Source organism: Coccomyxa subellipsoidea, assembly GCF_000258705.1.
Source record: "Coccomyxa subellipsoidea C-169, whole genome shotgun sequence".
NCBI lineage: Eukaryota > Viridiplantae > Chlorophyta > Trebouxiophyceae > Coccomyxaceae > Coccomyxa > Coccomyxa subellipsoidea.
In genome coordinates, this window is record NW_005178034.1 from 840,004 (window position 1) to 865,337 (window position 25,334).

The following is a 25,334-nucleotide window of genomic DNA, read 5'->3' on the forward strand; positions in this document are numbered from 1 at the left end:
TCCTCAAGCCTTCTGCAGGACAGGCTCAGCCTGTGGGGTCTCAGCATCCACAGGGGGAGGCAGGTTCTTCTTGGAATTCCAGTCCTGCACCGCAGGAGCATATAATCAAGCGCTGCTGACTGTAGCAGTGCAGCAAGAAAAGTAGATGCCGGGCAGCAGTCCAGAGCAACACAATGCAGAACTCAAATGGTTCAGACAAAAAGTAGTTAATGAGATAGATTACCTCAACAATTGCCTGTGCTGCCAACTTGCCGGAGAACACAGCTCCCTCCATGCTGGCAAGGTACCTCTGCTTTGTGAAGTCACCTGCACAAAGAAAAAATTACTCACACTCATGAAAGAACCTTCCTTTATTTAAAACGTGCAAAGGCCACATGGATCTGCGGTGGCATATCATTTAGAACACCCACCTGCCATGTAGAAGTTGGAGATGGGACTCCTCTGAGACGGCCGCAGGAGCTCGCAGCCAGGCACTGTCTTGTACCTGAAGACACCCCACACAGAGCTTCAGAGGAAGCTTATGGTGGCAGCAGCCAGACTTTCAGCAGAAGCCGATAGCAGGAGCAACTGAGAATTCGCGCAGAGAGCTATGCTGAATCTACGATTCGTGTTACTGGGTGCCTTGCCCTCTCTATCAGCACGACAAAGCGGATCACGCCCATGTTGCAGCAGATGGTGCAGAGCTGGGCAAGCTGCTTGCATGCATCACATGTAGGGTGGAGGAGAGGTGACTCACACGCTGAGGGGGGTCTTGACGACCTTGTACTTGCGGATGCGCGCCTTGCTATCATCAGCCGCAATCTCAGTGGGGAATAGGCGCTCCAGCTCTGTCATCGTGGCTGCAATGATGTCCTCATCGCTGCGCCCAATCCACTTGTCCGCCGGCGCAAACACCAGTTCCAGCATGCTCTTCTCTTCATCTGCATACTCCTGCAGCAACACCAGCCCAGCAAGCATGAGATTCTCCAAAAAAATCCCAGATGTCATCAAATAAAAAGGCTCACATGCATGACAAACCAAAGTGTCATCTTGTGATCTTTGCTGAACATGTTATGCTCACCGACGATGAATGTGACCTCATCTCTTCGTCCAAAAGTGAAAAGCAGTTATATGGTATTGGAAAATCAGTCGTTCTAGATGCAGGAGAGGAGAGCATGTGGAATGGCCACAGACCTTGCAGCAAGTGGACATGTCAGCGTAGACAGAGAGCAGATCGGAGCGGCTGAAGAGCAGGTGATCCACTGTTGACAGCTTCCTGTCAAACCAGCTGCACACCACAAATATCCTGATCAGGGAATGTATGCAGTGAATGAGGAGTGCTTTGACAGAATGATGAACGATGCAGAGGATGAATGAATAAAAGACCAAGCTGCTTAAAGGAGCCATGCAGGAAGGAAGGCTCACATGTGGATGTTGATGACTGGGACGCCCTTCAGTTCTGACATCTTGGTGAAGTATGGCATCTCCTTCCAGGGCTGTGGGAGCAGCAGCTTCAGGGGGTCCACTGCAGCCACACGACTCATACACAACACTTCTTCTATTTTTTCATAATACCCATGATTGCATGAACAGGCATTGTCTCCCACGTGCTGTGCTGAACAGGTCCCTGTCCTGCGAAGCAATTTGTGAGTGGCTAATGCAGTGCCACGCGCATCAGCAGGTAAAGCACACCGTTGCCACCATCATGATAAGCAGAGTACATGCACTGGGCCTGGGGCAAAGATCTCTTTGAGACTGGAGCAGATCTTCAGGAATCTGGGAGCGCGGCTTTCATTGACGATGCCTCAAGGTTCAAAATGGTCGCGAATTCACCAGGGAAAGCACGGGTGACCGTTGCCATCAACATGAGAATTAGACTGCATTGACTGGGGATGCAACAGAAGAGCTCTTACCAGGCATGGCGGAGACGTAGAGGTCGGCCTTGACAGTGGATCCGTCAGACAGCTGGAAACCGTCCACGCGGCCGTCTGCGCCCAGCACAAACTCCTGCAGCCGCGAGTTGTAGCGGAATTCCCCACCCTTCGCGCGGAAGTAGTCCACCATCGGCTGACAGAGCCTGCGCGCATGCGCAACCTATTAGTAAGCATTTCTCCATTGCGGATGTTTGGCTCCCTGCATGCCTCATGTGCTGCGTGCTCAGCCAGCACTATGCAGGCACAATTTGAACCTTGGCATGCATGCATCCCGTGCTGTGCGCACGGCACAGAACAGACATGGACAATCTGGAAGGTGCTTTACTTGACAATAAGGTTGAGATTGACGATGAAGGAATTTTAAATTAGGGTCAATGGATATGGAATTACCTCTCGGGTGGGGCTCCATCCAGGAAAGCCATTTTGCTGCCATGTGTCTCCTGCACGGCACTGGACCAATTAAGCACCAATTGAAGCCACAATACTCATGTTTCGACATCCATGCACAAGCGCACATCAGTCAGACCAGGTCTTACCTGTAGGAAGCGGTTGAGGGCGATTAATATGCCTGCACAAATAAACACACTCGATCAGACTCCTCACAAAATCTTGTGATTCGGATTGCACAGCAAAGCAACGCCTTGTCAAGAGTCAAGCTCCATATTCTTGTAACACTTGAATTAACAGGATCTGGGCAGCAGCAGGGGCGCACATGTCATGGAGAGCTCATCGGGGTTGATGAAGTTAAGAGCCTTTGCCATGGCAATGAACACCTCATCATTGACCCGCCTCGGCACACCCTGCAACAGACATGCTCCCTCAGCAACAAAGCAGGCATTCTGAGTGGCACGCGAAGCGCTGCAAAGAAAAGAACAGAAAGCTCAAGGAGAGAAGTGCCAGCTCACCTGTTTGTCCATCCATTCTGTGACCGTCTTGTCATCCTGCTCTTCCACATACCTCTGGCCAAACTGCGAGGCACAACACGTGTACGTTGAAATCACCTTTTCACTCCTGTTACTAAAGGAAACAACCAATCACACGCCCATCCTCACAGGTCAAGCTTGCAAAGTGGTGAGCCAATTTGAAGGTTGCATGATCCTGGGTCAAGGGCTAGTAAGTGTCATGCATGGGCGGTAATGAGCGCACAATGATTGCTGGCAAAAGGCCAATGGCGAAGCGGATCTTCTCCGGCCAGGTCAGCATGTCATTGTTCCTCAAGATGGCAAGAATGCCGTTCCTGCAGTCCCAAGCATCTTCTATGAGAAACAACAAATCCAACTTGCAACAGTCCATAAGACAGAATATACGACTACAAGCGCGCACTCCTATCACATGCACAGCTTCTTGCTGACAGTGTTTGGCAACAAGACGGGTTCTGGAGCAGAAGGATTCTATAATTGAAGGGGACTCACCAGGGTGCAGGGAGCCAAGGTGGGAAGTCAAATCTGCTGAATTGGCCTGGGATGTCCCGGGAAGCAAAAATCATGCTGTGCTCTTTCCACTGCAGCAAACATAAGTCGCACCTCAGATCCAGATCGATGACGCTAACCCAGTGATTGGAGAATGCCACAGTGGCCTCAGTCTTGAGAATGGTTGGCAGTTCAGGCATAAGTATCAAAATGTTACCTGCAACCTGTCAGTGATCTGCAGTTCTGCAAAAAGGTTCTGGACATTGGGGTATGCCCTGCACAGAACACAGCCATCATGTGGTGTTGAAAGCATTGCTTTTGTCAGAAACAATGGCAAGCTTTATGGCTGCCACTTGCATGCAATGTTGTTTGATGCAGAATCTGCAAACCCACCCAAAGAAAATGTGCAGACCAGTCTCATATGTGTCCCCATCCTCATCCTTCCAGGCAGCAACCTACAGTGGCGACCCAACAGGTCAAAGGTATGATGTCATTGCACATATGATAGCCACGAGCCAGTTGCCATGCATGTGAGTGCAGCTCAGCAAAAAGAAACATGCTCCATGTTCCTCACCTTTCCTCCCAGCACATCCCTCGCCTCTAGGAGAATGGGGATGTGGCCAGCATCCGCCAGGTACTTGGCAGTGCTGAGACCAGCTAGACCTGCACACAACCACCAACACTGAGAATAGAGCCTAGTTGTGACTGTACCAAGGTCTGTGATACGCAGCACAACGAGCATGGACTGTGCAACCTGCAACTTACCAGCTCCAGCAATGGCTATTCGCAGAGGCCTTTCGGGTCTGGGAGCTTCTCTTAGCCTTGCTGAGAGGATTGCAGCCTCTAGGAAAGGTCCTGAAGTCTCAAACGCAGGCTTTGGGTAGTCCTTGGCCACGACCTGTTCCATTGAACGTCCCTTGGTTCAATTTATATATCTAAAACAACAAAGGTCATTGCTAGATCGGTAGGGGCACCTCTGCAAAGGTAGACTACTCGGAAAATTTTGCTGCACACCTGCAAATGTCTAGTTCGAGATGTGGATCGCGACACTGCTGTTGAAAAAGCATGATGCAACACTGTGCTCCTAGATTGACGAATGGGACATCCTGCAGCGTGCGCTGCAGAGCCCTGCAACCCAGCTGTGCCAGGGCACGGCATCTGTGCGCTTTACTTAATGCTTTTCTTCACAAATTTAGTGCTTCTGTCCTAGATAAATTCTTGAGGTGAGTTCACTTCTTGTCTTCAATTATCTAAGTAATTTCCAATTATCGATAACAGTCTGGTTCTATCGATCTGAGGACGACGATCGCTTTGCCACGGCGTCATCCTCTTTTCCAGGGTTTAAAAATATCAGAGGGTTTATCCTGAGGGCGCGAGGCCTTGTTGTTCGGATTTCCTGCAGGACAGATGCAGCTTAAGGAAAAGTTTTATTGAAACGCCGATCGCAGAAAGAAGATTGAAGCTATTGATCCTCAAAGGAACAATCCATCTGGCACTAATACACCACCCAACGTGCAGCTAGTGATCAGTATCTCGACGCTAGAGAAACTCATGCAAATGGTGTTTGCTGATCAGCAAACACCATCATGATGCTCCTATCAAATGAGGACCAACACATTGACGCCATCACAGGATGGTATTCCTGAAAGAAATCATAACGCACATGGTCATACCCAACCTCGAGCCAAAAATGGAACAGAAGATGCCCCGACTATAGTGCTTTTCGCAGGTGTTGCACGACCTCCTACCCGCCGATCCTTATTCTGTGCAATGATCCACCTGAGGGACTTGAACCTCCAACTCCTCCAGTACCAGTCCTCAACCCTATCAAATTTAATTTAAACGTTTCCAGGTGTGGCACTTGCAAAGGCGGGTGCCAGGGAGGATATTTCTTTATTCATGTACCTTGCATGTGATATGTCTCAACAAATGTCAGGAATGATTCCAGTCTAAGATGGTATACCACTGCATTGCTTCAATTGCAAATGATTGCAATCCCTCACCGACCATTCCAGAGCACTACAAGCCACCACTGCACGTGAACTATTTTTCAAACAAGGACTCATCGGATGTCAGTCGTTCTCCTTCAGTCAACCAGCCAACACCTATTTGACTGTAAAACAGTCAGCTCTTGTGATGTCAGTTCTAGACATGCCTGTTAATTGGCACCGGGACAGCAGCATGAACTAAGCATTAGGCCCAGTTTAGACGTAGATAAGCATGTATACAATTGAAAATGTCCACTCTACTGGAGATGTGTCCACGTGGAGGGACCACCAGGGCGCAGTCACTGCTATGACCTGCGCCTTCGGCCATCATCAGCGTGCCTGCTGCGCTTGCTGTCCCTGTCTCGGCTCCTGCTGCGGCTCCTGCGGTTGCTCCTGTGCCGCTCTCTCCCGCTGTCCCGCATACTGGCGCACACAAACCAAGCTCGCACAAACTCTGGCCGTCTGCAAATCACTCTGCTGTTTGCAGACTGTGTTATCTTGTATCAAAAGCATGCACCAGTCCAGGATTTGTCAACTCACCGGTCTCTATGCCGGTCCCTGCCGTGCTCATCATCAGAGCCGCTGTCGCCATTCCTCCGCCCTCTGTAGCCGCCCGCCTCCGCAAAGCCGCTGCCATCTGCGCACAGATCGCACTTGAGATCACAACATTACACTTCAGTGCAAGATATGCTAATCAGTCCTCTTGTCTGCCTGAAAGCTCCACATGGTCAAGAAAATATTGCAAAGTCAAGAGCGCACTTGGCCGCCGGTTGCTGGTGGAGGGTTGCTGGCTGGCAGGGTCCACGTCCATGCCCATGGCCAGGCTGCCAGCGCCCACGTCCGAGTCCCCACCGGTCGGCTTCTTGGCCGCGTACTCCTCAAACTCCTCCTCTGTGATGCCCAGCTCTGCCAGGCTGTGCTTCCTGCTGCGCCCCCAGCCCGGCCCATTGCCCATCCTGTGAATACCACATTTGCTCCCTTCACTCTCCTTTTCCGATCATCTCCTCGCGCCGCCAGAATTTGGTGCATGCATGCAACAACCATTATTGCGCAGATGGGGTGATGCACAAAGCTGCATCCCTGCCTGAGCAGGCTTACAAGATATTTGCAAGGGGAGTATATTGTGGAACACTATACTCCTCATTCTGCTCCCCTTGATATTTGACTTGCCTCAACAGGCTCAACAGCAAGTTTTTTGACAGAAAGGGTAAGTGAGTTGTAAGGAATCAATATATAAGGGAGGGTCGCACATGGCATCAGGTCCCATGCCCATCATCATGGGCGGCATGGGGGGATGGCCCCCCATGGGCCCACCCATCATGGGGCCCCCCAGCATGGGTCCTCCCATCATGGGACCCCCCGGCATGCCCATGCCCATCATGGAGCCACCCATGCCCATGCCCATGGGACCCCCCATCATCCCCATCGGCCCCATGGGGCCCATCGGCCCAAAGCCCATCGGCATGCCCCCCATGCCTCCCATCATTCCTGGCCCCTCAAATCCTGCACCTGCAACCCCACACCCTGCTGTCAGCATCCACACCAAGCAAACACTTCCTATCACCATTTATCATGCAATCTTTTGACTGCTCCACCTCACCAGCCCGTAGGCAAATTCCCCCAGTCCCCTGTCTGGAGTTGATGTATCTATTGTGTTGCCAGCATCTGCAGATCATCTGCAACAAGATCATCTGCACCTGTTCCCTAGGCCAAAAGAAGGTAAGCTTTGTAGGCATGCATGTCTTGTATTGGCAGCATGCAATGCCTGCAAGAAGGGCACCTGGGGGCGGTCTGGGGGGCGGCCGAGGCCCAGGTGGGGGACCGCTGGGGGGCCGCGGTGGAGGCACGCTGGGGGGTCTCGGCGGTGGCCGGCCCGGCGGCGGCTTTGGCCCCGGCGGTGGCTGTGGCCCTTTCACCCCATTCTCCTGGGTGCAGACATTGCATACATCAGACAGACAGTGTTAACCTCCAGCAGAACAGCATGAGCTCTCCGTCGCACTTCAGAGTATGGTGGGAACCATTGACTAGAATGCAATCAGAGATGCGTCAGAAGGCGGACAACACCTGTGGTCTCTTCAAGTTGATCTTGACTTCGCCGCTGGACAGCCTGACCTTGATCCCCTGGCCATTGGCGACCCTGGGTCCAGATCCAGAGTTCCCCTGGACACCAAGGAGCAGTCAGCACACATATTATAGGCCAACAGCGGGGCATAGAGATCTGGTAGAATACCTCTGGAACAGAGCAGAATGTTGTGGGTGAGGCGGACCTGGTCATCAGGCCTGCCATTGGCCTGCTGTGTGCTAGCGCCAGCCAGCACCACAGCGTTGCTCTCTGTCTGCCTGAATGGCGGCCGCGGTCCACGGCCCCCACCTGCCACAGAGAGATAGACAGGTCATGAATGAGCTGGCACTCACCATACCTGCATTATTACTGTATCACATACTTCCAGCTCAGGGCACGCTGCGCGCTTCTTGACATCAGACACATTTGCATTTATTACCCGGACAGTGGGTGGGTTTGCCAGAAGGGCCTCATTTGTTCATCAAGGATGATGTCATCATAAAGTGGTCCAATGCAAAGAAAGCAGCAAAAGGTGCCTTACCTTGGGCGGAGTAAGGTCGGCGCGGCGGTGGCGCCGGCTGCTGATCACGGCGCTCGGCCGCCAGCGCAGCGCGGAGCTCTGGGGGCAGGTCGGGGTCGATCGCGGAGTCAGAAGCGTCCAGAGTCTGGATCTTCTTCTGCATGGTGAACTGCAGGCGGTACTGCTCCACCTTCTTGCAGTACTCGCGCCACGTGCGCATGCTGTGGTCGTAGTTGAAGAAGGCCGACACGTCAGCGCCCGGGTGGCGCCAGGGTGCATCCAGCACCCTGCATGGGATAGACACATGCATCTTTCAGCTACATGAGCACCTTAGTGACCTGCTAATTTTCTCTCTATTTCCCAGCCACATATACAGAGCAGCTGAGGAGGCGGCTCAACAGCTTTTTCGGCCATGATAAGAGTTTGGGCAATTTCGGGGGGCAGGTGAGGTTCAAGGGAAGGGAGGAGCGTACAGATCTGGGTCCAGGTCAAAGATGTCGCCATGGCCCAGGGCCAGGAACTCCTTGTACTCGTCGTGCATCACGCGCGTCTGCCCCGGCAGCCGTATCCGCTGCCCGGGCTTGCCCATTGACGGCAGCACCGGCTCATCCACCCCCAGCCCTGCAGCCATATACACCCCTGTGTCAAGCTGCAAGGAGAGCAGTTGCACACGCGACTTCTTAAATCGCCAGCCCCTTGCTAGCTACATTGCTACTAGAGCCATTGAAACACGCAGAAAGCTGCACAGGTCCAGTGGAAGCGAAAGAAGCAACAGTGCACACCAAACAGCAGTAAGGTGATGATGAAAATGCTGACCTTGAGGCGGCACGTAGCGCTGCAGAGTGTGCGGCCAAACAGGGGGCGGGCCGGTAGGTGCTCTGGGAGGCGCAGGTACAATAGCAGAGGATGTTGGGGCTGACATCATGCCTGGTACCATGCTCGCAGGCTCCGCTGAAAGGCCTCCCGCGGCTGCACCCGTGCTGCCTGTGACATAACCAGATTCATCATCAGACACAGCTACACAAGCATTTCTAGAGTCCATGCACTACGTGAGGCTGGGAAAATCGGTGAGCAATGTTTACATGGACGTAAGAATGTCTCTGACAAGTATGATGTAACGCATCCAGCGTAATATTGCCTGCATATGGGAAGCATTTCCTTTGCTTAATTCTAGAGTCCTGCAATGCATGCTAGTGTTAGATAGCTCTGCTTGACCGCACCTGTTCGTAACGTGGCTGTGCCTGCTGACGAGCTGGGCTGAGTCTGAGGAGTGTCCGCGCCTGGCCGCACATACATGTGCGCGGATTCTGCTGCCTGCTGTGCGCTGCCTCCCGGCTCCCCAATGTCTTCGTCAGCATCGAGCATGACCTCAAATTCGTCATCCTGCAGGCACACAACAGAACATAATAATCAAGTGCAACAGTGAAGAGTTCTTGATTCTTGCGGATGCCTGCTAAATCCTGCAAAATCCAGTGTTCAAGTTTAATGTAAGCGCACCTCGCTGTCAGCCTGCTCCTGTGCTGTGTCTGGTCCATCCAACTGAATGTCCAAGTCATCATCGTCTTCTTCCTCTCCGCCCTGGGCTCCAGCTCCCCCCTCTGTTGCCGCCTCCTCAGAGAATGCCGCATCTGCTGCCTGAACTCCTACAGCTTTCTCGCTAGGCTCTGTAAGAAGCGCACATCTGTGGATCAGCCAGGCGGCCCAAGAACTTTCCTTACATTTCAAACAGCAGATAATCTTATGATCAGCAATGGTCTGCAAGGTATATGAGGGCGCGCACCTTGTGGATGTAAAGTTTCTGCAGGTGGGGGTGGAGGCAGTGCTGCTTGAGGAGGCTTCTCAGGCGCTGGCAATGCTACATCCGGTCTGACTGCAGCTGATCTCTGCTCCTCCAATGGTGCTGCTTCCCCGTAGAGCTGCAGTGAGCAGTTCAGGCTTGGACACTTAGTACCAAGCTATGGCTTAGGGACATCGACATTGCTCCCCGGAGCAGTCGTGCTGCCGATGACTGATACGAAATTCCATGCAATTCTTTCTTTCATAATATTGCATGAGAAGTATGGCAGCTGTCGACACCCAACTTACCTCAGTCCACAAGTCATCGTCGTCCTCGTGAGCCATGGTACCTACTTCTCTTCCTTTAAATTTTAGAAGTGACCCACAGCGTCATGATTGACACTTTGTTTTCTCACCTGGCTTGTTCCAGTCAGAATAATCTGCCAGATCAGCCTGTCGTAACAACTTTTAAAGGGCAGCGTGGCCCAGCTAGAGACCAGAGCGTTTCAAGCATAATTTGTGCCGAATCATTTATCTTTCGTTCCACAAGAACATACTGGAGAGCCGTTTGGGATGTTTGATCAATTGAGAGCGATGATGTGAGTAAGCCCTAGGGTTTCGCGGGGTATATGCTTTAATAATTCTAGCCGTTGTTAGGGCTGTGAATTCTCGATTTTCATCTAGAAAGAACAATCAGACAGCATTGTATGTAGTTGTAATGTGGAGCGAAGAGGTAGGTTTTCCTTTCATGGGCGTCTCGCGTGCACGAGACGTGCATTTGTTTAGGTGCATTCGGTGATGTAGCAGTCAGGTTAGGACAGAAAAGGCCCAATAAGGAGGTACGCTCGGACCCGGAATGAATGCGCAGACACCTGTTCAAGATATCATGGACAAGGAGAATGTGGGGCCAGCCGGAAGGCCGCTACGTGTACAACCATTCAGTGGACTGGGATCAGTTGGACGCAAAGTCTTGGGGAGAAGGGATAACATGCTTCCACAAGAAAGTCTCAGCACTCAGAAACTTCCTCCTCTTAAGCCACGCAATCTTGGAACGCCGGGCTTCGGTTGCAAATCTCTAGCCACTCCCACAAGTGTCCAGGTACAGTGCCCTGCATTGTGGATTGAACTCCCGCCCTTGACAGCTCTACGAATCTCTTTATACTCTTCTTTGCTATGCGTCGTTTTACGAAATGGACACGACTGAAAAGTCGTCTTGAGGCACAGCAGCACCGAAGCATATAGCAAGATTGGTAGTAAAGGACCACCCTCACTCTGCTGGTCCTTGGTCAGGCTGCTCGCAACACTGGATCACAGAGCTGGGAAGATGATGTACGCGCCTATGTGCTGTGTCAAGACACTGCAGCGGAGCCATTCCAAGCGCAGCGCCACACACTCAGCACTGCGCTCCTTTCAAGCAGCCCTTTAGACAGCAAGGCTGCAGAGTCCTGGTGAGAGGCTGTAAATCTCACTAGAATACCAACACGGGACTTGAACAGTGCCACACCAAGCGAAGTTTTTGGAAATCTGAATACATTCTCACTTCTGAGGCTTTCCACAAAAGTGTATTGCAAGCATAGAGACAGTTTCTCATGACGCTGGCAGGTGGGCATTTCTTGCAAATGAGGAGGCAGCTCTGGCAGGAGCAGGCGCCAATGTGACAGTGGAGCTAGGCACAGGAGCCAAACTGGGGAGGCAGGCCATTTCCCTCTTCCAGCTGTACAAGTGGGCCACTCGAGTGCTGCCCAAGCGCAACAGCGAGGCCTACCTGCAGCTGTGGCTGGGCTATGCCCGTCACCAGGGGTAGGCTTTGCAATACCTCAGCTATATAATTGATTTTTTCGGTCTGCATGAGAAGCTCCAACTTATCGGTGACTTGAGCGAGCCCAAGGCTACCAGAGTGGACACATGGCTGGCCTTTGAGGATGCCGAACTGTCAAAGTTCGCAGCTTCCCTTAGCGTTGTATTGAAAGAGAAATGGCTGCTTGCGAACAGGTACAGGAACCAGCATGAGGCGCGGGAGACATACAAGACACTGAAGGACCAGAACATTGGGAATGCATCGGTGTCTGCCAGCCTCTATGCAGAGTGGGCAGCCCTGGAAATCAGCGCAGGCAAGCCCATCCACAGCCACGCTTGCCACTTGGGCTTTATCACTTTCCATTTGACTCCTTGTCATTGACGCCTTGCATTGGAGTTGCATTGACAGTGCCTGTTGTTTACCTGCAGGTGAGACGGACAGGGCGCTCTCCATTGTGAGGAAGGGTATCAAGGCGGATGCCCAGCCGATCAGGTGCCCACATGTACCGTCCACCCTTTTCCTTACAATACACCCATGATTCCAGGCACACCCATTGCTTTCTGTCATTCCGAGGTGACTGTACCGCACCATTTCGATTTGCCAAATTCCCACTGTCCACCCCTGTTGTTCCACCACATCCACAAGACCAAGCCAAAACTTGCTTTCTGTCTTCTAGAGATGACTGTATAACAGCATTTCTCTACTGTGACTAATATAATGTGCTGCACATGCGCAGTGAGCTGCATGCACTAGAGGCGAGGCTTTCGGCAGGCCCCAAGGCGGGGGAAACAATGACAACGAAGAGGGTGGGCGCTGCGAATGCGCAGCAGAGCGCGGCCACCACTTATTTGCTGCCGACACCGGCGGCTCGCGCCAACCGCCGCATCCGCGACTTCACGCAGACCAACTCCCTCGACATGGCCCTCAGCCACAATGCCGCCAGCACCCTGGTGCGCCGCATCTCAAAGCTGACACCCTAGAATTTCCACTGAAGGTATTTGATGAAATCCGCAAAAATGCGCCGTATTGCTTCAATAACAGCTTGGGCTTCTGTGTATTCGTCATGCTGCTTTGTCCATGATCACCATATTGCAAGGTAGGGCTTGCTGGAGCAGCCAACAGCACTGCCTGGCAGGAGGAAACAGCCAGGAATGCTTTTAGACATGCGATCGAGGACTTCATGTGTGCGTGCAAGCAGGAGAGGGACGCAGCCGGCGAGGCAGTCACCGCTGACGTCAGCAGCAGAGCGCCGGCGACGGCACCCCACCCAGACCACCTCACGCCCATCTGCGAGACCCAGCAGGACTCACCGCCTGACACCACACAATCCAACGCCGAACCACAAACACAGCAGGAGCGGCCGGCTCCTGGCGCGCACACGGAAGCAGCGGACGGGGGGAACTCTGCGCGCATGGAAGCGACGGTGGTGGTGCGGCGGGGGGCGGCTGGGGGCGCGCACACGTCCCACAGCAGCCTGTCCGGCGGTTCCGGCACGAGCGACGAGGCGACTGTGACAATCAACAACAACCCCCGCCTTGCCACCCCCGCCCTCACAGGCACACCCCCAACGTCGCTGCCCTCCATAGATTGTTGACTGCGCCGCTGCCGGCTGTCTTGCTGTCCTTCTCAAGCTCTGCTCCTGTCAGCTGTCTGTCAAGGACGCACCTCGCATGCAGTGACACCGGCAGCCTGCGGCTGTCAGAAAACGCCATGGAACCATGCAGGCTTCTGCAAAGTCCCACAGTGTGTGCGCCTAAAAATGCCAAACTGTTGAGCAAAACGGCTCGGGACAGCGTGGTTCTATGAAAAGGGACAGCGTGGTTCTATGAAAAGGGACAAATCTTCTCAGAGGTGAGCTGCTGGCGGGGCGTAGGGCGGACGGATGTGAGCAGCAGCAGCTCGGGCAGCGGCGAGGCTGAGACGCTGGACCTGAAGCTGCGCACGACGGCGGAAATGGCTGCCGGGCCGAGCGTGCACCTGCAGCAGCAGCATGCAGCGACGGCCGGTGAGGAGCCAATGGTCATGGTTAACCGCGCGCCGCGCCCCGGCCTCGGCCGCCCCGCCCTCAGCGGCCTCCGAGCCGGCCCCCGCCGCACAGGCATGACTCCATTTGTGCAGCTTTTCAGTTTGTACCCTTCACATTACTCTTTTTCGATTTCTTGGCAAGTGTGCTGTTTTTAGAGCCCAGTGGCCCTATCTGGACGAGCACTGCTGCTTCTTGGTCATGGATGTCCAACTGCCTTGCTCCATTTGTCACACTGATGTGGTGTCTTTTGCAAAGATAACATCAGTGAGCCTTGGCGTGCCTCATCCTCTCACAGGACCATAAATAGGCAGTGCTGAGCGCGAAAGCTTGCTCTGCAGGTTTGGGAGGGGGGGCTGCGAGGGTGGTCCTGCAGAGCGAGAGCGCCGCAACCGCGCTGACCGACAGCGGCAAGAAGAGGAAGGCGGAGGCGGACGCACGCAGCGGCTGCCCACCCCAGGGCGCCAATGCCTGCGGTCCCAAGCGCCGGCCATCACCCGACATTGATGTGCGCTCACTCTTTGCCTTGTTCCCAACTTGTCCTCACACTGAAAGTTATCTGGCAAGGCATGTGTTGCTGCAGATATGACAAGTAGAAGAAGCGAGCATGCATCATTTCTGGTTATCCTCAAGCTGATGTTGCCTGGCAAGGAAGACGTTGCTGCACATTAAAAGTGCAAAAAATTAAGCATGCCTCGTTTCAGCATCCATCTGTGCAACAATGGGGGGGTTCCGACCTGGGTGTTAATGACTTGCAATGATGGCAATGCAGATGAGGGCTCGGCAGGAGTCAAGCCCGCAATGGGGGTACACAGTGGTCACCACGCCCAACGGCTCCGTGCACCACCGGCACGGCAAGCTGGACGCTGCCGCGCAGCCTCAGAGCAACCGTGCTGCAGTGAGCAATGCTGATGCAGCAGGATCTGCACTTGCGGCGCGGAACAGAGGCCCCCCAGAGGGAGCTAGCACGTCCACCAGCAGCCCAGACGAGACTCTCCAGGTGTCCATCTTGGAATAAAGTGCAATCAGAATTTCTTCAGCATTTAGAGAGCCCAGTGAAGGCCTCTGAAGCTCAAAGACAGCATTCGGAGGGCTCACTAAGATCCCGCCCTGCCTGTCTTATCTTACTTCAGGAGAGATTGGCATGCTTTGGTCTTGTACTGTAAGGGAGAACCTTTGAGACGATATACAAATGACACGCAGGTTGTGCATCGCACGCGGCCCCCGGTGGCGGCGGACCAGGGCCGGGTGCCGCCCATGAGCATAGGGGCGCAGCCGCCCCCGCGCAGCAGCAGCAGCAGGAGGGGGCCTGTATTGGCGCCCAGACCGAGCAGCAACGACGCAGATGAGACCGTGCCGCTCATCAATGGCGGGCTGGCAGCCAAAGCCCTGCGCGGCCGCCAGAGCATCGCCCCTCTGCGGGTGGGCCCTTGACTTTTCAGCAGTCATTTGTGCAAAGCATGAGTGAGACTTTGGATCAGGATTCCTAATCTGCATGCTAACCTTTACTGCAGGCTTGACACCAGATGCTGGATGTGATGGGGAACCATGTTGCAGGACATGCGGAGCAGGGATGCAGAATGCTGGCGTGGCTCAGTCTAGGAGATCAGCAGGGTGAGTTCAAGAATGGTGATATCAGCACTCCTACAAACTGAATGGTGACGTGTGTGCAGGCGCAGAGCCATGCAGAGGACGTCCAGATGAGGAGGCCGGGTGAAGGGTCCAGCAGAGCAGCCATGGCTGTGTCAGACGGCCCCACTGCCATCCTGCAACGCCCCTCCAGCGCTGCCGCTGCCCCGTCAGGTGTGCACTCTGTCTTGCAATTTCAGTGCATCGTCTTCGTTCCAGAAACGTTCCTTCTGCTACCAAATGCGAAACACCTGGCCATTTTGCTGTGGAGCAATCTGTAAAAAGTGTGCGCTGAACTGTGCATGGCTGTGTCATCAGGCAGTGATGCGCGGAGCAGTGCACCAGCGCATGGCGCAACGCAAGCTGCCGCAGCTGCACAGGACCCTGATCAGACAGTGCCCCTGTCCAGGTCTGGAAGCCTTGCTCGGTGAGACCCTCTTATGACATTGCTTGCCACCTTCAATGTCCACTGCATAGCAGTAGTGAGCATGCTCCTGCCTGACATGATCCTGCCGCACACCCAAATAATTAAATGCTGCTTTGCAGGGGCTGGAAACATGTCATGTAGTGAGAACTTAAGCATGCCATGAAACATGTCATGTCATGCACAGGTCGAGCGCTGCAGCTGAAGCAGCACAGAACGAGCGCCCGAGGCCGGTGCCTCCGCCGCCGCCGCCGCCATCCTTTGCAGCGCGGCCGGCCGCTGCTGCAGTGGTGCCTGCGGCCGGCAGCGAGGCTGCCGCTCCCGGGCGACAGGTCATGGGCCCACCCCCCAGCCGCCCCAGGTGGGTTCACACTTTCACCAGTGCAATACATCCGTGCACGTTCCCGGTGCATATGTCTAGATTAGTGGCAGCCTCATCAACATTTCTGTGGTTTGAGCAAACAGCTTGTTTATTGATGCCTCGTCTCGGGGATTCACTTTCAAGGCCATTGAGGCAGTCTTGAACAAGCCACTGCAGCAGCTTTTCTGCTTTGAGAGAGTGTGAAACAGAGTGTCTGAGGTGGGTGATGTGCTCCGGGTCACAGGCAGCCACTGTCGAGCATCTCAGTACCACACCAGCAGCAGCAACAGGCACAGGCGCGTCCCCAGCAGCCAGCTGAGAAGCCTGGGCCCGCGCCATCGGCCGCCCAGGAGCCTGCTCAAAAGGTGCCGCTGTTGATCTTCTCGCCTGCACGCAGTCTCAAAGCATGCACGATGGAGTATGACTGACTCCATTCCTATGATGGTACCTGCCTCATAGCCAGACCTCCAAGACCCATTCTGGCTTTCAATCAAGCCCACATTGTCTGTTGCAATGCAGTTTAAAGCCATAGCAAGATCCAGTCCCACGAGGATTTCTGGGCGGTGCAGGAGCAAGGGCAGGGGCAGGCTCCCCGCGTGCGGAGGGTGCGCGAAGACGAGAACACTGTGGTGGTGAGGGGCACGCGCTACACAAAGCTGGAGTGCGTTGGCCGCGGAGGCTCCTCCAAGGTTTACAAGGTGCGCATGCTGCCCTTGCACCCGCTCATGCTGGCAAACATCTCAGACACTGTCCTTTCACTGGAATGACAGCGAGGCCCATCAGCCTATTCTGTCCAGTAGGCTGTTGGGTAGAAAATTAGCGTGCCATGGCACAAGAGTACATGTACAGAGCTTGAGGACTGGTGGAGGCAGATCTGCAGTGGTCTGGCAGGAGTGTGAGCGCTTGAAGGCAGTATGCAAAGAGCCTGCATTCACAATCATTCATTTGACTGTTTATAGGTGGCCATAATGTATCACATGGTTTGCCAGCGTGGAATAAACAATAAATATCGTTAGGGGGCACTCATTAATTCCAAGATTCTAGTCAGTGATAACGACTACATGCATGCGCGTATAGGTGATGGCGCCGAGCCGCAAGATATATGCGCTGAAGCGCATCCGGCTGACGGGGCGCGACCACGAGGCGGCGGCCGGGTTCATCGATGAGATAACGCTGCTGCAGCGCCTGCGCGGCCACTCCAACATCATTCAGCTCATCGACGCCGAGGTGACCCTCGCAATACTATTTTTGTCAGTCTTTCCTTTGGACCGTGGGCGGGAGGAATCTGTCGCTACACTCCAGGGCCTCAAAGACTTCGACTTGGTCTGATGATCAATATCTGTGGCAACGCTCTCACCCACACCATCACAGCCCTGTTGTCATATTGAACGGATGTGTGAGCGCATGGAGGCAATCTTTATCTGTCTTATAGTGCGGAGGAGCCCAAGATGCCTTCTGAACTTGAGTGTGGCCGCCTGTTATATGTACTGTACTGTACTGTATGGTAGACCGCGTCCTTGAAGTGCGCCCATTCAGATGTCTTCTCGCTGTGCTTGCCCTGAGTCTGGAATGAGCAAAGTCTTCATAGCCAGGGCATGAGCTTAATAGTGATCGCAGGTGATCCGTGGGGAGGGGCTGATCTACATGGTGCTGGAGTATGGGGACATAGATCTGGCGCGGCTGCTGGCGCGGCACGAGGCCAACCAGCGCGAGGGCGGCGCCACCGAGCTCGACGAAAACTTCATCCGCCTCTACTGGCAGCAGATGCTGCAGGCGCGCCGTCCAGCCCACCTTCATGCATATCCCACCCCTTGCCTTACTTCTTGCTGCTCTTGACATGCCTTGAAATGACCCTTTCCCATTTAAGTAGCACCATGCGCTGCAGAGGCATGCCTCACCCGCTTGGTAAGTGGCAAGTGAGGGATGTGCTAAAGTGCTCGCTGGAAACAACAGGGAAAATTAAATCCTTTCAAGCTTGCAGATGGGTCAAACATTTACTCTCTGACTCGGGGGAAATATCTGCGGGAACCCACTTAAAAGAAAAAGTCTCCAGGGTGTATTCTACAGTGACAATCAAGAGAGTCTGAGCATGACATGCAAGGCTTGCATGCAGCTGACGGGTCTGCATGCATGCGTGTCACAGGCGGTGCACACGATCCACGAGGCGCGCATAGTGCACAGCGACCTGAAGCCGGCCAACTTCCTGGTGGTGGAGGGGCAGCTGAAGCTGATCGACTTTGGCATCGCCAAGGCCATCTCCTCCGACACTACCTCCATCGCCCGCGAGGCCCAGGTCGGCACCGTAAAGCCACATCTGTTCTGAGTATTCTTCCCATATTCATATCATAGCTGCCAAGAGTTGGGGTGTGTCTGCAGACTAGCTGCAGGTCGAGGCTGCCCCATAAGCTGCTTGAACTCGCCAGATCCAAGCATGACAAAATCAAACTGGGGGCACCCAGATCTGCACTCTAGCGAATACTGTCATCATTGACTGTCAGTCAGCATTCGTGTGCATGCATGACTTGCAGTTCCCAATCAGCACCCAATTTGGCTGCAACCTCTGTACAGGTGATGGTCAAATTTGACGTGGGATGGCACTGACAAGGGTGTGTCTCTCCATGGTCCAGGTGGGCACGCTGAATTACATGTCTCCGGAGGCGATTCTGGGCGGCGCCACCAACATCCGCGGCGGGCCACCCATGAAGGTAAAATATTCTACTGTCTCGAGAGCACAAGAATGTATGCCTCAAACTTTGCAACTGCGTATTTCAAGGAGGCAGATCCCTGTGGGATACTCGCAGTCTGTGCCTATCCTACCTGCCTCCTCACAGGCATGCCAGGAGATCATGCTGTTGCACTTTTCTTCCCTAAGTGCAGCATGCTTTTCTTATGCCTCGATCAATCGTCAGCAACCCCGGCTGAAGGGTCTGCAATGGGGAATTAACACAGGTGGGCCGCCCCTCGGACGTGTGGAGCCTGGGGTGCATCCTGTACCAGATGGTGTACGGGCACACCCCCTTCTCGGCGCTGGCATTCATCCAGAAGATGCATGCCATCACCGACCCGGCCCACCGCGTCGCGATGCCCCCCCTCCGCAACTCAGCCCTCTCCGACGTCATCCGCCGCTGCCTCGACCGCAACGCCCGCACCCGCATCTCCATGCAGGCAAACTTTCCCACCTTTATTTTCCTCCGGATGGGCTTGCCGGCTGGCATCGCATTCTACAAGCAGCGGCACTGACTTCCATCAATGCTAATGATCAGAGATGTGATCTCTAAACAGTGCATACTTCCATGAAAATATATTGCTGTTCAAGGCTGCGCCGCTTTGACCCCACAGACAGAAGGTAGATGGTTACAGAAGACATAATATCTTTATACTGCCAGGTTGCCGCGGTCTTGCTGTGAAGGCTGACAAGGATGTCCCGTATTGTCATGCAGGAACTGCTGAATCACCCGTTTCTACGGCCCACCGCAGCGGCCGCTCCGGCCACGCCAGACTGCCTCGTGGGGCTGACCCGCGAGCAGCTAAAAAAAGTCCTCACCCAGGTGCGGCCCCTGCTCTCATCCCCCCTGCACCTCTTTAACCTGGCTGCAATAATTTTTTTAAATCCTGACACCCTCACAGCCTGTCCACGAGCTTCCCATCCCCAAGCCCTCTCTTTATATTATGATTACTATATTATGCCACGTTCAAGTGCCTGGTTGAGGCCCTCTCCTGCAGCAGCATCGGCAACCAGGCACCACAGGCATCCTGCCATTGCATGCATGTCCTTCATGTGATGTTGTAGCTTTCAGGAATGTCTGGCTTTCAGCGTCTATTCTCATCATTATATCACGGCAATGGGGGTCTGTGTGATTGAGGTGCCCAATTGGTGTTGTGCGCAGGTGAGCGCGGCGAGCGCCTCGGGCTGCCCGGCGGACCTGGACACCATCTCGGAGGAGCTGTTCCGGCAGCTGTCCAGCGGCCAGACCGTGAATCTGGCCGCCATCCTCGGCCGCGCCCGCGACGGCTCCCAATCGCGCTCGCCCCCCGACAACCCGCCCGGTAGGCGCACACGAAATATCTCTGCCTCCCTGACACCCACCTGAATCCTGCCTTGCCAACAAGGACTTACAGTGATAATGCCAGATTCATGTGGTGATGAGGAAGGCACAGGCTGCCAGCAGCAAGAATGGAGGTTCGTGGTTGAGGGCAGAATATTGTTGGAAACATCAATTGCTTGCTGAATGCCGCTGTGTGCACTGCAGTGAGCGCAATCGAGCCATCAAACGGTGGGCATGCAGCGGCGGCGCCGCGGGAGGCAGCCGCTGCAAGGCAGCATGTGCCGGCACCTGTGCAGGCGCCGTCAAGGGCGCCCCTTCAGCAGCACGCAGCAGCCCAGCCTGTGGCCCTGCGGGTGAGCCCTGATGCACTTCATTGGCACCAAAACTCAACTCTGAACTCCCAATGCAAGCGCTGAAGGCAGTGCACCTAGATTCTGCATGTGTGCAATGCTGCATGATTGCTTCCTATGTCAGCTTGCGGGTGTCATGGGGCTTGGCACAGCGCTCATCTGCACAGCCAGGACATCTCACTATGGTTTGCATTGAGAAGACGGGAAACAGGGGGCGTATACTATCTGAGCATGTGCATATAGATCTAGGTGTGTTTTGTAACCCCTACATCGAGCCTGGGGAGTTCTGACAACTATGGCTGCCGGTATGACAGGCGCAGGACATAATGGCGGGCCGGGCAGCGCTGAAGAGGGTGGACCCGGGGTCAGTGCGGCCGCAGCCGAGGCCGACGGCAGCCGAGGATTCGCTGGAGGCGCGGCTGCGCGAAGGCCTGGCCAAGTTCCGCTTCGATGACACTGCCGGCAGCACCGCGCACGCCGGAGACCGCACCGACGATGACTTCTCCACATAATAGACGGCGCCAGCATTCGTTAATATGGGAAGGGGGGGCCCTGGGGAAGGCCCAACCTCATTCATTCTTAGGGGGGGAGGGGTCCCTTCTGGGATGGGGTTCAGGCTTCTGGATTGTAATCCACTGGACCCTGAGGCGCCAGCTTGACCTGCTAACCCTGAAAAGACCTGGCAGGAAGGGCAGGCTGCAAAGACAGGCCTGGTATGGTCACGGATTATGGGACAGGGTTCTGGCCTGCCCGGAGCTTTTCTGCCAAAGTAACTGGGCAGATCAGAAGCCCCTGGGATTGCCAAGACACACTAAAAGTGCTGTCTGAGCGGCCTTGGATCTCTGTTGCGGCTGTGAAAACAGTGCTGGTACTCCGGGAATGGGTCGTTCTTTTGGGAGCGCGTGCCAGGTGTCAGAGACTGTCCATCCAAGTCCGAGAGCTGGGCCTCCCCAGGGCAGCCATGCAGGGGTGTTGCATTTCACCGGCTTTCTGTCATCTGCCTTGATCCATGTGATGCATCGGCCACGTCAGGGTGGGGAACTGGTGGTTTCTTCAGATAGTGGTGGGTGTCGATGCAGGCTCAGCAGTTGGGTTTTGGCTGTCTCGCCGCCGTATGCAGCTCTGCGGGATTTTATGCAGTAATTGCAGGTGTCTACTTGCTAGCACCAGCCGATGTATTAGCTAGCTTGCAAAGGAGCTTTGCAGTGGTGTGCACACGTGTCAGACTTGTGGTGTCTATCTGAGAGTCGTGTAGCGCTAGCTTTAGTAGGATGGTGGTCAGAAGAGATCAGGATCAAACTCGAACATAGATCTTGTTGCAAAATTACAAAGATTACAGGCAGTCTGTATCATGTGGCCGCCAGTGCGTGCCATCAAATGTAAATGAAGCGCTTCCTATATACATATTTGAAATCACATTGCAACTCCCACAGGAAGCACATCACCCAGAGGGTTGTCAAATGTCTGCCAAATCTGCAAGTCGCCCTGCCTATCAGAGGCCAAAATACACACGGCATGCACGCGGTGTCGAGCAAAGAAATGAATTTAAAAATGGAGTGTCTAGCACAGCCCCAGGTGACAAGAATTTCTTTGAAATGGCCAAATTATTTTGCTACACACAGGCGCTTTAAAGAACGTCTCCACTCTGGAGCTTGCTATGAATGAAAATTGCTAAGGCATATCAGCATGCATGGGCTCCTTCAGTAAGGTGATGTCAGCATCATGCATGGCATACTTCAACCCACCACTCAAAGCTAAAAAATCCCAGAAGCTCCGAGTACAAATTTCAGGATGCTGACTTCATCAGAAATTCCACAATTGCAATTCTCATTTGGATGGCGGGATTTATGCGCATGGCAGCAAGACATGGCAGAGGACTGGCAAATTGCCCAAGCTAGTCAACACATAAAAATTTTCAACTGCATTTGCAATACCAGCATCACTGCTGATGGTGGGATCGTAAACAGCATGAGACACCACTGGTAGCCTGATGTCCACATCTGAGCAGCAGCTGCACACAAAGATGGCAGCGCAACATAAAAGCAAACGCACAGGCAGTTGCTTAGGACTGTACTTCAAATTCTGGCACCGCAAAAGATTGCCAGTGATGCAAACGAAACCTTGCAAGGGCCTCAGGGCAAGAAAAGTCTGGATCCAATTTATTTTTATTGTGGCAGGGTCCAACAGGTTTGTAACGCCAGCTTGCTATGGGACGTTCTAGCCCTTGGGGACACTCGGTGCCCCCTTTCAGTCTCCCTATGCAAAGCCAAGTACAAAGGCCCTGTCTGGACACCAGTCACGCCATTCAACCAACACTAGCAAACAGATTTATGGTCCCCCAAAGCATTTGCATGAAATCGTTTCATAAGCGATACGTGCCGCAATTGATTAGCCCACCCGCAAAGGGCCTCACACATGTAAGTTTGCTTCTTTGAATACATCGCAGCTGCAGCAGCTCGGGAAGCTGCCTGCAGCGGATGATACGTGGTGTATATCAGTACATGCGAAAACCGTTCAGACCCCCAGCAAAGCAATGCACGGGGTGCCACAGTCAGCCTGCAAAGGCGACTCGCACCAGTGAGGACCTCTACAGGTAATTTCAGTGCTTTCCAAAGAAGCCACTGAATTTGTGCAGCAATTAGATGTTAACTTCCCTGACAGGCGGGGTCTTCAAACCCCCCACACATCTGCAGAGGGATGCTGGGCTGCAGAAAACTTGCAGCCGCAAATCCCTCTGCAGAAATGAAAATACTAGGATGAAGTCCCAGGACGCAGGGGCACCCTCCAAGGTGCCTGCGCTCAAAACTTGGATCCGCCACATAAAATTTCAAGAAACCAGCGCCCCGGGGCAAATATCCGCTCGGGGCACCGTCTTGTGGGCAGATCACAACGCGCACAGACACCTTGGCAACTAGGTGCCCACTGCCTCACCCTGGGACACAGCACAGCAAATACCATATTGCAGTTTTATTCTCTCCCTTTCCAGTGCGCTAGTGTACATGTCTATCGCGCGGCGCGGGGTTCCTGGTTGGAGGAATCAAATGGAGAAGTAGTCAGGCAATTCGTATTCGGATGCGTTGTGGTGGTAGCCCCATTCAGGGACGGCTTGCAGCTTGCGCGTGGAGCTCCTCACATTGTTGTAGCTCTGCCCCATGAACCCCTGCGTGCAGTGTTGCTCCGCCCCGTCAGACTTGACCCTTGCTTTTTCTGGGTTCAACATGTGTGCCAACATGGAGTGTCCCGAAGGCTGTTTGCTTCACTGGCCCTGAAGAAGCTCATCATCTGCAGCAGCAGCAGCAGTGTGGGAATTGGGTGCATGTTGGGCATGCAATGCAAATGCACCATTGTTGGCAGCCAGCTGAGGATGGGGATGATCTGAAGGGAACCACTTGTGCATTCTAAGTGTTCCCAGGGAGGCTGCTGAGTGTCAGGTGGGCGGTAAATAATTTGGCAGTCTGCCTATCCAGATTGCTGGGCCATTGCAGGGAACGCACCCTGAGGTCGTGGTCGGGTGCCCTGTTGAGCGTGGCCTCAAAGTTGAGGTAGGCTGGCTGCTCCACGCCGCCCTTGTCTTTGATACCCGCCCTCGTCATGTACACCGTGATGGTCATCGTCTCTGCATACATGCAAGCCTTCTTGTTAGTGCAGAATCACCATATACTGGTGACCAGCATACTAGACTGCAGCCCATGGCAACTTCAAGGGCAGGGCAGTGGTCAGACACACGCTCCCGTCATTGTTGCACTGAGCTGAGAGACAGGATGCACCAGCTAAAATTTCAGTCCGTGGCAAGCTCATGACAGCAGGGCAGCATCGTTGTTGCGCTGCATAGGACGCATGCTTTTAGCAGAGAGGGTTTAATTAAGGCACCTGTGCTGACACGGACTGAGTTGCCGAGTTTCTCGCGGAAGAGCTTCCAGTCCAGGTGCACCGCGCTTGGGGTCTTTCCAAGAGTCGTATTCAGGCCGTAGGTGCCGTCGTCAGGCACATGCAAGACCTCATTGTTGGCAGTCACTGCGCAGCACATCAAGCTATCAGATGGTGCTTGCCATTGCAGAGCTATGATGTCATTTTGTTTCGATGTTTCGCACGAGATTGTAAGGTTTTTGACATGAGAAGTGATTCAGCAGTGGAGGTCAGATGGTCACCTTGCAGGCAGTCGTCATCGCTGAGGGTAACAAGGATCTCTTGGCCGTGTGCCTTCATTCCCATGCCCTGCATGTAAGTCCCGTTGTGGTCCCACATGTGACCGACCTTCAAAAAAACAGACACCTGATGATCCTGGTCCCCCACTGCCTCGTAGAAGGATCCAGGGGTGCCCTCGAACTCAAACGTCTCGCCATCGAAAGCCCTGATCTCCGGGTCACCTGAACAAGTCCGCAAAGATCGTTTGGTTTCGCTTGTAAGCTGCCATGCTGGTCATAATATGAGCAAATTATCACTGCCTGATCTCAATGTTTCCTGATTATCGAACAGACAAGGTGGAGGAGGCCGCAGTGCAGGGCTCACCGACAGCTTCCGAGGTGATGGGGGTGAATGTCCCGCCCGTCGTTTGCACAGTTGCCGTGGTCCCACCACTCGTCCCGAGGACGTTGAAGGTGCCTCCAGTAGTGACTGTGGTGCCCGGATCAGAGTTGGTGCTGGATTTGAGCACTTGCGCTTTGACCGCTGTGGGGTCTCCCCCCATAACGCTGATGACCTGGCCAGTCAATTGCCCGTTGGGATTTGTAGAGGTGGGAATCTGGACGATCGGATTGCCAGCGCTAGCTCCAACTCCAATATCAATAATTGCCGGAGGTGGCGACTGGCCTTGCGCAGAGATCGCAACAACCGCCACGAAAGCGGCAAGGGCAACGAGCAGACGCATGACTGAGACGATTCAGGGGCAAGCAAACCTGATTAATATTGGGGTTGGCCGAGGCCGGATTGAATATGAAGTCGAGAACATTGGAACGAAAACCATCAATAAGTCAGGATCTAATCTCGAGACTAATTTCAAAAAACTTACTGAAGGATGACGCAAGATGTACTGATG

At 54.0% G+C, this 25,334-nt stretch overlaps 5 protein-coding genes across 5 annotated transcripts; 3 read left to right on the top strand and 2 right to left on the bottom strand.

The window, feature by feature from the left end:
• Window positions 1-3: 3 nt before the first annotated feature.
• Window positions 4-10,210, bottom strand: COCSUDRAFT_47651 (Phytoene desaturase; the record flags this gene model as incomplete). Its single annotated transcript, XM_005647175.1, has 31 exons — window positions 9,978-10,210; window positions 9,673-9,808; window positions 9,390-9,556; window positions 9,113-9,275; window positions 8,709-8,876; window positions 8,366-8,513; window positions 7,914-8,179; window positions 7,578-7,681; window positions 7,375-7,470; window positions 7,091-7,235; window positions 6,561-6,819; window positions 6,070-6,266; window positions 5,851-5,947; window positions 5,071-5,125; window positions 4,088-4,220; window positions 3,897-3,985; window positions 3,716-3,777; window positions 3,540-3,597; window positions 3,326-3,414; window positions 3,060-3,150; window positions 2,819-2,881; window positions 2,626-2,713; window positions 2,450-2,481; window positions 2,304-2,353; window positions 1,893-2,056; window positions 1,405-1,504; window positions 1,174-1,267; window positions 737-930; window positions 411-484; window positions 224-306; window positions 4-84 (listed from the first exon to the last, which is right to left on the bottom strand). The coding sequence occupies exons 1-31, from the start codon at window positions 10,011-10,013 to the stop codon at window positions 4-6; spliced, it is 3,582 nt and encodes a 1,193-aa protein (XP_005647232.1). The 5' UTR covers window positions 10,014-10,210.
• A 320-nt stretch (window positions 10,211-10,530) lies between these two features.
• COCSUDRAFT_47652 (hypothetical protein) lies at window positions 10,531-14,882 on the top strand (the record flags this gene model as incomplete). Its single annotated transcript, XM_005647176.1, has 11 exons — window positions 10,531-10,767; window positions 10,959-11,116; window positions 11,271-11,468; window positions 11,661-11,839; window positions 11,895-11,958; window positions 12,203-12,416; window positions 12,665-13,055; window positions 13,340-13,471; window positions 13,831-13,997; window positions 14,262-14,491; window positions 14,737-14,882. Coding segments are annotated over exons 1-11 (2,091 nt in total), but the record flags the coding sequence as incomplete, so codon positions are not given.
• A 1,653-nt stretch (window positions 14,883-16,535) lies between these two features.
• Window positions 16,536-19,143, top strand: COCSUDRAFT_16342 (kinase-like protein; the record flags this gene model as incomplete). The annotated part of the gene is made up of 7 exons (XM_005647177.1): window positions 16,536-16,601; window positions 16,981-17,130; window positions 17,521-17,683; window positions 17,944-17,948; window positions 18,047-18,196; window positions 18,531-18,608; window positions 18,853-19,143. Coding segments are annotated over 7 exons (903 nt in total), but the record flags the coding sequence as incomplete, so codon positions are not given.
• Window positions 19,144-19,337: 194 nt separating this feature from the next.
• COCSUDRAFT_63829 (hypothetical protein) lies at window positions 19,338-20,811 on the top strand (the record flags this gene model as incomplete). Its single annotated transcript, XM_005647178.1, has 4 exons — window positions 19,338-19,451; window positions 19,791-19,950; window positions 20,154-20,302; window positions 20,614-20,811. The coding sequence occupies 4 exons, from the start codon at window positions 19,338-19,340 to the stop codon at window positions 20,809-20,811; spliced, it is 621 nt and encodes a 206-aa protein (XP_005647235.1).
• A 2,525-nt stretch (window positions 20,812-23,336) lies between these two features.
• Window positions 23,337-25,166, bottom strand: COCSUDRAFT_63830 (hypothetical protein; the record flags this gene model as incomplete). The annotated part of the gene is made up of 5 exons (XM_005647179.1): window positions 23,337-23,459; window positions 23,794-23,915; window positions 24,170-24,313; window positions 24,448-24,666; window positions 24,809-25,166. The coding sequence occupies 5 exons, from the start codon at window positions 25,164-25,166 to the stop codon at window positions 23,337-23,339; spliced, it is 966 nt and encodes a 321-aa protein (XP_005647236.1).
• Between the last annotated feature and the right edge of the window lie 168 nt (window positions 25,167-25,334).